The 11391-nt window shown below is 43.6% G+C and overlaps 1 protein-coding gene across 1 annotated transcript in view; it reads left to right on the forward strand.

Moving 5' to 3' along the window:
* LOC134081960 (NACHT, LRR and PYD domains-containing protein 3-like) overlaps positions 1-6998 on the forward strand; it is a 10748-nt gene extending 3750 nt beyond the window's left edge. Inside the window, exons 6-12 of the mRNA XM_062537598.1 lie at positions 398-2194; positions 2454-2627; positions 3043-3216; positions 3326-3499; positions 3913-4086; positions 5015-5188; positions 5954-6998. Coding sequence (XP_062393582.1) covers positions 398-2194; positions 2454-2627; positions 3043-3216; positions 3326-3499; positions 3913-4086; positions 5015-5188; positions 5954-5963 — 2677 coding nt within the window. The 3' untranslated portion in view covers positions 5964-6998. The remainder of the gene's footprint in view (positions 1-397; positions 2195-2453; positions 2628-3042; positions 3217-3325; positions 3500-3912; positions 4087-5014; positions 5189-5953) is intronic.
* Positions 6999-11391: the final 4393 nt, after the last annotated feature.

Here is an 11391-nt window from a genome sequence, read left to right on the forward strand (position 1 = left end):
GAGAGGAGACTGGAAATGAACTTCCATCCTTTCTGTTTTTGTTGCTTTTTTTTTTTCTATATATGATTCAATATATGATAGCATTGAGTTAGTAAATTGGCTAATATTATTTGTTGATAAACAAATAGCAATTATCAAGTTCTTTGATTGCTACATGTGTGCATGTTATGTTCTGCACAAACATTAAAGATTTGCATTCTGTAGTGCATAATTATGCTGCAGAAACTTGTGTTGTGTACAACATAAAAATGTGTTTATCATACAGAAAATGGATAGCTTATCGTGACAGTTAATTGGCTACAGTGCAGTGAAGATTTTGGAGAGTGAAGTTTTGGTTGGGCAACTTGGACATCCTGCAAATCATCTAGTTTTTAATCATGTTTTTTTTCAAACACAGATATCAGCAGATCCACAAATCCCACCTGCAGAAGATGTTTCAGTGTCTGATTGAGGGAATCACACAGCATGGAGACACCAGACTCCTCCATGAGATCTACACAGACCTCTACATCACAGAGGGGGGAGGAGGAGAGGTCAATGATGAACATGAGGTCAGACAGATAGAGAGGGCAACCTGGAGAGAAGCAGCACGAGGCACACCCATCAAATGCAGTGACATCTTTAAACCCTTATCCAGACAAGTCGAACCCATCAGAACAGTGCTGACAAAGGGAGTGGCTGGCATTGGAAAAACTGTATCAGTGCAGAAGTTTATTGTAGACTGGGCCGGAGGAACAGCCAATCAGGATATCCACTTCATATTTCCTCTTCCTTTCCGGGAGCTGAACCTCATGATGGAGGAAAAAATAAGTCTGGTTGGTCTTATTCAGCATTTTTTTCCAGAGTGCAATGGTCCAAGAGTCTTCACCAGTTCAGAGCACAGAGTCATGTTCATCTTTGATGGTCTGGATGAGTGTCGACTTCCACTAGATTTCCACTCACACCCAGAGTGTTGTGATGTGACAGAGCCAGCCTCAGTGGACGTGCTGCTGACAAACCTCATCAAAGGTAATCTACTTCCTTCTGCTCTCCTCTGGATCACCACCCGACCAGCAGCAGCCAATCGGATCCCTCGTAAGTGTGTGGACCAGGTGACAGAAATTAGGGGATTCAATGACCCACAGAAAGATGAGTACTTCAGGAAGAGAATCAGTGATGAGAACCTTGCTAGCAAAACCATCACACACCTGAAGTCATCCAGGAGCCTCTACATCATGTGCCACATTCCGGTCTTCTGCTGGATTTCAGCCACTGTGGTAGAGATCAGCGGCATCAGAGAGGTATTAGAGGAATCAGAGAGAGTAGAAATGCCAAGGACTCTGACTCAATGGTACACGCACTTCCTGGTCATCCAAACAAACATGAAAAAGTTCACAGACAGAAAAGAAAGAGATGAAGACGTGATTTTCAAACTGGGGAAACTGGCCTTCCAACAGCTGGAGAAGGGCAATCTGATCTTCTATGAGGAAGACCTGAGAGAGTGTGGCATTGATGTCACAGAAGCATCGGTGTACTCGGGAGTGTGTACTCAGATCTTCAGAGAGGAGGCTGGGCTGTACCAGGGGAAGGTGTTCAGCTTTGTGCATCTGAGTATCCAGGAGTTTCTTGCAGCTCTGTATGTGTTTCTCTGCTTCAGCAACAGACAGAGAAACATGGCTGACCAACAGCAAAGCTCTCAGCTCTCTGCTCTGTTCACAGCTGCAACACTTCATGATCTACACAAGACTGCAGTGGACCTGGCCTTACAGAGTAAGAATGGACACCTGGACCTTTTCCTCCGCTTCCTTCTGGGCCTCTCACTGGAGTCCAATCAGAATCTCTTAAAGCACCTACTCTTAAAGGGCTGTAGCCAATCAGATAGCTCAGCGCAAACAGTCCAGTGTGTCAAACAGAAGATCAGAGATCAGAGTAGCTCAGCCAGAAGGATCAACCTGTTCTACTGTCTGAATGAGCTGAACCACCATGCTGTAGTGGAGACCATTGACAAGAGCTCAGGAATTCTGTATGTAGACACACTGTTACCAGGAGAGTGGAAGACTGGGAGATTTGAGATTAAGATGTCAGAAGAACAGCTAGATGAGTTTGACCTGCAGAAGTACTTAAAGACACCAGAAAAAGATCAGACTGAAATATTAAGTCCAGATGATGTTCTTCAGAAGCTGATGCCAGTGGTTACAACATCAGAATCAGCTCAGTGAGTAACACCCTGTTTGTGCGTGTGAGTGTGTGTGTGTGTGCGTGCGTGCGTGCGTGCTTGTGCGTGTGAGTGTGTGTGTGTGTGTGTGTGTGTGTGCGTGTGCGTGCGTGCGTGCGTGTGCAGGCGTGTGTGTGTGTGTGTGTATGTGTCTGTGTAAGAGAGAGCGAGATAGAGGGAGAGAGAGGTTCTTTGATCATTTACAAATATTTCGTAAGACAAATGTTTACGTGTGTTCAGATCTATTGTTCTGTTTCAGGCTGAGGGACTGCAATCTGACAGAGAAGAGCTGTTCCTATCTGGCCTCTGCCCTGACATCACACTCCTCAAGTCTCAGACTGCTGGACCTGAGTGGCAATGACCTGCTGAACTCAGGAGTGGAACTTTTATGTGCTGCTCTTTGCTATCAACACTGCATAGTTGAGGAACTTCAGTAAGCATAATTTCATGTCCTGGATTGTGTGTGTGTGTGTGTGTGTGTGTGTGTGTGTGTGTGTGTGTGTGTGTGTGTGTGTGTGTGTGTGTGTGTGTGTGTGTCTATGTGTGTCTGTGTGTGTCTGTGCTTAAGGGGTTGGCCACTCGTTGGAAGTCACTACTGTACTCAATAGTGGAACAATTGTTAGTTTCTTGGAAGACTTCAAGTGTGTATGAGACAGAAAATGTTTCTGTGTCTATGTATGTGTGTGTGTGTGTGTGTGTGTGTGTGTGTGTGTGTGTGTGTGTGTGTGTGTGTCTGAGAGAGAGAGAGAGAGAGAGAGAGAGAGAGAGAGAGAGAGAGAGAGAGAGAGAGCAAAAGAGAGGAGGAGGAGGATCAGTGATTAATGTTTAGATCCACATTTCTCTTCAAGGCTGAATAGCTGTAATCTGACGGAGAAGAGCTGTTCCTATCTGGCCTCTGCTCTGACCTCACACTCCTCAAGTCTCAGACTGCTGGACCTGAGTGGGAATGACCTGCTGGACTCAGGAGTGGAACTTTTATGTGCTGGTCTTTGTCATCAATATTGCAAACTCGAGGAACTTCAGTAAGCAATCGTTTCTTGAATTGAGTTTGTGTGAGGTGGGGGGAGGTGTGTATGTACTTGTGTTTGTGAGACAGGTCAATCGATATTGAGTTGTATAATTCTGTTGCAGGCTGATTGTCTGTAATCTGACAGAGAAGAGCTGTTCCTATCTGGCCTCTGCCCTGACCTCAGACTTCTCAAGTCTCAGACTGCTGGACCTGAGTGGCAATGAGCTGCTGGACTCAGGAGTGGAACTATTAGATTCTGCTCTTTGTCATCAAAACTGCAAGCTGGAGAAATTAAAGTAAGCATCATTTCCTGTGGGGAGTTTGTGTGTGTGAGACTTGTGTGTGTGTGTAATGAGAGGTGGGTGAGGGTGTGTGTCTCTACGTGAAAGTGAGGGAGAAAATGATAAAATTAGAGAAAGAGAAATAGAGAGAGATGGGCCGCATTTTGGGAGTTTATGGAGGAGTGTGTGTATGTGTGTTGGCGGGGGGGGGGGGGTGTATCATTAGGTGAGAGTGTTTACTACTAAGATAGTGAGTGTGTGTGTCTGTGTGTGTCTGTGTCTGTGTGTTTGTGTGTGTGTGTGTGTGTATTTAGTGCTGTAGAGGGTGTGGTTGTGGTCAAGTGTGTGTGTGTGTGTGTGTGTGTGTGTGTGTATTTGTTTGTTAGAGAGTAGAAATTGGTGAATATTCAGATGTAATTCTGTTTCAGGCTGAATGGCTGTAGGCTGACAGAGAACAGCTGTTCCTATCTGGACTCTGCTCTGACCGCACCCTCCTCAAGTCTCAGACTGCTCGACCTGAAGGGCAATGAGCTGCTGGACTCAGGAGTGGAACTTTTATGTTCTGCACTTTGTCAGCAGAACTGCAAACTGGAGGAACTATGGTAAGGATCAACATAATAGATTACTGTAGACCATTTTGGAAAACCTGATTGGAGGCCCTTTTACTTTGAGGAATTTGCCTAATTTTGTTTGGTTTGGTTATCACCAGAGGTGAAAGTAGTTCATAGTAGTCCATAGTACATAGACATCAGCAGAACTCTATGGGAACCACAATAACAGAACTGTATTGGAATAGATAACCACAATAACAGAAATCTATGGGAATAGAGAACCACAATAGCAGAACTCTATGGGAATAAAGAACCACAATAGCAGAACTCTATGGGAACAGAGAACAACAATAGCAGAACTCTATGGGAAGCACAATAGCAGAACTCTATGGGAATAGAACACCACAATAGCAGAACTCTATGGGAACCACAATAGCAGAACTCTATGGGAATAGAACACCACAATAGCAGAACTCTATGGGAACCACAATAGCAGAACTCTATGGGAATAGAACACCACAATAGCAGAACTCTATGGGAACAACAATAGCAGAACTCTATGAGAAGCACAATAGCAGAACTCTATGGGAATAGAACACCACAATAGCAGAACTCTATGGGAAGCACAACAGCAGAACTCTATGGGAATAGAACACCACAATAGCAGAACTCTATGGGAAGTACAATAGCATAACTCTATGGGAATAGAACACTACAATAATCAGAACTATGAATAGAGAACCACAATAGCAGAACTCTATGGGAAAGATGATACCAGTTGTACTATCTACTCCCATAACCCTCACTACTTTGTGGGAGGTGGAGTGTTTGAGTGTGTGGAGCAGGGAGAGGGATTGTGTGAGTGTGTGTGAGGGCGTGTGTTGGGCTGAGAGAGAGAGAGTGTGTGTGTGTGTGTGAGAGTGTGTGAGAGAGAGTCGAGTGATGATGTGTGATTAATATTCTGGTCATTCTGTTTCAGGCTGATTGGCTGTAATCTGACGGAGAGGAGCTGTTCCTGTCTGGCCTCTGCCCTGACCGCACCCTCCTCAAGTCTCCGAGTGCTGGACCTGAGATACAATGACCTGAGTGAATCAGCTGTAGAGCCGCTCTCTGCTCTACTGAACGACACGGATTCTAAACTGGAGGATGTAGAGTGAGTAAATATCTCATTCAGGTCTTTTCAACACAAGCCCTAACATGTTATGTCTGTTATTTCCTTATTTGTCCTTTCACTTTCCTTTAACTCATCAATCTATCTTTCAGTCCTCTCCCTACCTCCTTCCCTTCCTCCCTCTCTCTCTCCCTCCCTCCCTCTCTCTCCCTCTCTCTATCCCTCTATCTTCTGACCCTCTCTGCCTCTCTACATCATCTTCTTTTTCCGACTGACATATTTTCTCATCATTATTTTTTCCTTCTTTTTTGTATTTTTCTTCTGTTTCTTCTGAAAATGATGCTCTGTATGCTATGTGTTAATGATAGCTCTGTATGCTATGTGTTAATGATGGCTCTGTATGCTACACATGTGTGTTAATGATAGCTCTGTATGCTATGTGTTAATGATAGCTCTGTATGCTACACATGTGTGAAAATGCTAGCTCTGTATGCTACACGTGTTTATTTGATTGTGTCAATAGAAGCCCACACCTCTCCCCCTGTCCCTCTTGTCATTCATGTCTATCTTTTATATTTGTCCTTCTGTCTGTCCTCCTGTTGTTATGAAAATAACAAATTTTTATTGTATACAAATGAGAGTCCGAATACTATTGATCTTTGTAGGGCAATTGTTCTGTTGCTAGTTTTGACACTTTTTAGGTTAACATGTATTTTTTTTCAGTATGAACACAAATCCAATAGGCAATAATAGTGGGCCAGTTAATGGACACTGATTGATGATCATCTTTTCTCCTTTATCCTCCAGATGGTATTAGTTCAGGAACAGCCCTGAACTGGATGGACACACACACACACACACACACACACACACACACACACACACGCACACATACTCAGAGAAGAGGATCATAACGGCCCTGAACTGGATGGGTCCAGGAGGTCATGACATGAACATGACATACACACACACACACACACACACACACACACAGACACACACACACACACACACACACACACACACACACACACACACACACAAGAGGATCAGTCCACACACACACACACACACACACACACACACACACACTCACACACACAAAGAGAGAAGAGGTTCAGTCACTCTCAAGCATGTGCAAATATACCAGTTGTATAAACATCTGAAATCTGTTGTATCTATTTGTTATTGTTTGGTATGTATGAAACCATATATGGAGTGGAAAAGACATTGTATAATACCTATCACTATCTGTTGTAAAGATATTTGTTCATACTGTATATATATTATTGTAATATTTTTTATCTTTGGATATTTGGACATTGAAATTGTATACAATTCTATCAAATATATGTGTGAGTGAGTGTGCTTGTATTTATGTGTGTGTGTGTGTGTGTGTGTGTGTGTGTGTGTGTGTGTGTGTGTGTGTGTGTGTGTGTGTGTGTGTGTGTGTGTGTGTGTGAAAGAGGCCCTGAACGGCCCTGAACTGGATGGCTCCAGAAGGTCATGACATGAACATGGCATACACACACACACACACACACACACACACACACACACACACACACACACACACACACACACACTCACACAAAGAGTGAAGAGGTTCAGTCACTCTCAAGCATGTGCAAATATACCAGTTGTATAAACATCTGAAATCTGTTGTATCTATTTGTTATTGTTTGGTATGTATGAAACCATATATGGAGTGGAAAAGACATTGTATAATACCTATCACTATCTGTTGTACATATATTTGTTTATACTGTATATATATTATTGTAATATTTTTTTATCTTTGGATATTTGGACACTGTTGTTGAAATTGTATACAAATCTATCAAATATATGTGTGAGTGAGTGTGCTTGTATTTGAGTGAGTAAGTGAGTGTGTGAGTGAGCATGACCACAGAGTGGGGCTGGTCTGTCCACTCATGCTTTGATGTACTGCTGTTCATCTGACAGCATCAGCTGAAGCAGATCTAGTTGTTCAAGACAAAAAGCACACTAACACGATCAATGGCAGCCAGAACAGCAGCTTTGTACAGCATCAGCTGAAGCAGATCTAGTTGTTCAAGACAAAAAGCACACTAACACGATCAATGGCAGCCACAGCCACAGCAGCAGCTTTGTACAGCATCAGCTGAAGCAGATCTAGTTGGCCAAGACCAAACATACTAGCAGAGAGAGAGAGAGAGATTCCAGCCCCTTTCTGTGTTTTGCTGGTTGACTGCAAACTCAGACATTGTGACGGTTGACTTCCAACTCATATCAGACACTGACATTTCCCTGTGCACTATGCACAACTTTCACAACTTCAGCTCCATTCATTGTGTATTGAGGGCAAAAGTCTTGAGGGCATGAGGCCAGGAAGGTGTGATGCACAGGATAGCATTTGTGTACCTGTAATACGGATTTGTGAACCCGTAGCCCCTGTTTTGTGTTATATATATAGGTATAAAAAAGTATGTACAACTTCAAATTTACGGTTACACATTTGTGACTTTAGTGTGGGCATGGGAAATCTGCAGTTAAATGTGCTCGTGACTTTTGCACCAAATATACATGTACCTTCATAGGTTTCTGCATTCAAATTGGATCTGAGCCACAACCCAGAGCCGTGGGTGCAGCTAAGACCTAGAGAATCACAGATAAACAGGAAATGCCTTTTGTGCCTTTTGTCACAAGAAAAGCCAAGCTGCGGGCATGAACAGACAGTGAACAGACACACCGAACTCACACATGCACTGAAATCAGAAACAGAAAATCTGCAATTCATTGCATCTTTATATTTCATCTGAGTTTCAGCATTGCATCTCACCTCTAATCGTACTGGTTGTTAGGCCACGTGAGTGATAACATCAGCAACTGGTCCGATCTCACTTCCCCATCCGAACTGAGTGTGAGATTGTGCCATCTAGTGGTCAACATGGAATAATGCCCTTAGGGGATCCCAGCAGCAGCAGTGACACCAGAGACTTTCTGAAAATAATCCTCCATAGAAAATATTTTGGTGACTTAACATGAGGGAGACCACACGTGGCTAAAGGGTCAAGACAATATACCTCTTATATTACCTTAACATAACTTCCTATTATCCAAAATGATTTGATGGCAGATCATGGCACATTACCTCATAACATGAGAAATGGTCCTTGTCTGTGCAGCCCTCTATAGGCGATTAACAACTTAGCAACTTTTTGTGTTCTGCAGTAGGAAGTAACCTCACTACCACCAATAAAAAAAAAAAGTGTGATAAAGTTTCAATCATAATATTGAAACTACATTTAGAACACCACCAGAGGGGCACTGAGAACCTGTGGTTTATGTGAAGCACATTGGAATACTCATGTCGGTTTGTCTTGATTATTTTTGTCTTCTGTTGCTGCATCCTTGTACTGTACATAAGAAACACTTTAAGGGGAGAACTGCAAACAAATGCATGCCAGTGTAGAGAGTGCTGAAGACTCCCCCTTGTGGGGAGAACTGCAAACTGCAAAGGCATGCCAGTGTAGAGAGTGCTGAAGACTCCCCCTTGTGGGGAGAACTGCAAACTGCAAAGGCATGGCAGTGTAGAGAGTGTCGAAGAGTGCCCCTAGTGGGGAGAACTGCAACTGCAAAGGCAGTGTAGAGAGTGCTGAAGAGTGCCCCTAGTGGAGAACTGCAAACTGCAAAGGCATGCCAGTGTAGAGAGTTCTGAAGAGTGCCCCTAGTGGAGAACTGCAAACTGCAAAGGCATGCAAGTGTAGAGAGTGCTGAAGAGTGCCCCTAGTGGGGAGAACTGCAAAGGCATGCCAGTGTAGAGAGTGCTGAAGAGTGCCCCTAGTGGGGAGAACTGCAAACTGCAAAGGCATGCCAGTGTAGAGAGTGCTGAAGACTCCCCCTTGTGGGGAGAACTGCAAACTGCAAAGGCATGCCAGTGTAGAGAGTGCTGAAGACTCCCCCTTGTGGGGAGAACTGCAAACTGCAAAGGCATGGCAGTGTAGAGAGTGTCGAAGAGTGCCCCTAGTGGGGAGAACTGCAACTGCAAAGGCAGTGTAGAGAGTGCTGAAGAGTGCCCCTAGTGGAGAACTGCAAACTGCAAAGGCATGCCAGTGTAGAGAGTTCTGAAGAGTGCCCCTAGTGGAGAACTGCAAACTGCAAAGGCATGCCAGTGTAGAGAGTGCTGAAGAGTGCCCCTAGTGGGGAGAACTGCAAAGGCATGCCAGTGTAGAGAGTGCTGAAGAGTGCCCCTAGTGGGGAGAACTGCAAAATGCAAAGGCATGGCAGTGTAGAGAGTGCTGAAGACTTCCCCTAGTGGGGAGAACTGCAAAACGCAAAGGCATGGCAGTGTAGAGAGTGCTGAAGAGTGCCCCTAGAGGGGAGAACGGTAAAGTGTTGAAGAGTGCCCCTAGTGGGGAGAACTGCAAACTGCAAAGGCATGACAGTGTAGAGAGTGTAGAGAGTGCTGAAGAGTGTCCCTAGTGGGGAAAACTGCAAAGGCATGCCAGTGTGGAGAGTGCTGCAGAGTCCCCCTAGTGGCAAACAGAGAAAATTCAAAGGCACACCAATGTGGAGAGTGCTGATGCAATGCAAAGTTGTGTCATACATTTGACATATAAATAATAAACGGTCAATTTCAGTTTCCCCTCTTTTTGTATACTGTTGGTAGTCAATTAGAAAAGCACTGCAAAGTCACATTGTTATAAGCTCTGCAAAGTCAACAGCCAGCTTATTCTGTTACATTCAAAAATGAAACACAAACTTCAACTGGCATTCATTTTGAAACACAGACAAATGAAAGACATTATGATTTTAGATTAAATAATACTGTATAGTGCTATGGTATGTTTTTTTAAAACCAAAATTGCTTGGGACGAGGCCATAACAAGATAGATGGAAGGAATATGCACAGAAGCACAAGACATATGCTCTATAAACACGCTAACATACACATGTACATGCATATAGACAGAAGCACAAGACATATGCTCCTCAACACACTAACATACACATGTACATGCATACACACAGAAGCACAAGACATATGCTCTATAAACACTAACATACACATGTACATACACACAAAAGCACAAGACATACTGTATGCTCTATAAACACTAACATACACATGTACATGCATACACACAAAAGCACAAGACATATGCGCTATGAATTTGGACTGGAATGACCAAGCCGTACACACACTAGAGGATCCCTAAAGCCAAACCGAAGTATCCCCACGTCTTTATGTGGTCGGATAGAGAGTCCAGAATGAATTTAATCGAGTCCGTACCTTTCCGGAAATGTTAATAAAGTGTTGTTAAAGCGTTGTCAGCTGCAGCTGCGACATTTCCGGAAAGGTACTGACTCGATTAAATTTATTCTGGACTCTCTATCCGACCACATAAAGACGTGGGGATACTTCGGTTTGGCTTTAGGGACCCTCTACTCACTACCACGTAAGTGTAGTGTTGTTTGGAACAGTAGAAGAGGTATAAAAATAGCGTTTTGTAGCGGCGAAAGGACATGCCCGCATCACTTCCAGGCTAATGAGTTTTGGCTAAAAACGTGAGCTCAAACTTTCTCAAAATACATCCGAATGACATGATTTTGGTGTCAACTCAACGTATGTACTCCCAATAGTCCGAAAAATTGATCTAAAGTGCATTTCACTCCGGATTATCCCTTTAAGATAGAGGGCTGACCAAGCCGTACACACACTCTATGGACATTAAGATAGAGGGCTGACCAAGCCGTGCACACACTCTATGGACGTTAAAGGGGCACTTCACCAATTAGCATTAAGCTTTGTATCTTTAGAAAACCAGTCATGTTTTTGAATGGTTGTGCATGATTCCCTCAGTTTGCCTTGAGATGGGAGAAATACGGATTTCAATGAAACCCATAAATAGGACTTCCTGCTTTCAATGATGTAAAATGATGATTTTTACATCATTGAAAGCAGGAAGTCCAACATTGAAATCCGTATTTCTCCCATCTCAAGGCAAATTGAGGGAATGATGCACGACCATTCAAAAACATGACTGGTTTTCTAAAGATACCATGCTTAATGCTAATCGGTGAAGTGTCCCTTTAAGTTAGAGGGATGACCAAGAGAGCGGAAGAGTGAGACCTGGATTCTGGCAGCAGTGTTATTTTCATTCATACAGCTTATGCTGTATAGCTATAACTACAAGAGGCATAAATGAATGGGGAGGAAAGAGTTGAACATTCATGACCAGTAGGGTGTCCTACGAAGCTCG

The sequence above is a fragment of the Sardina pilchardus genome, chromosome 1 (assembly GCF_963854185.1).
Source record: "Sardina pilchardus chromosome 1, fSarPil1.1, whole genome shotgun sequence".
NCBI lineage: Eukaryota > Metazoa > Chordata > Actinopteri > Clupeiformes > Clupeidae > Sardina > Sardina pilchardus.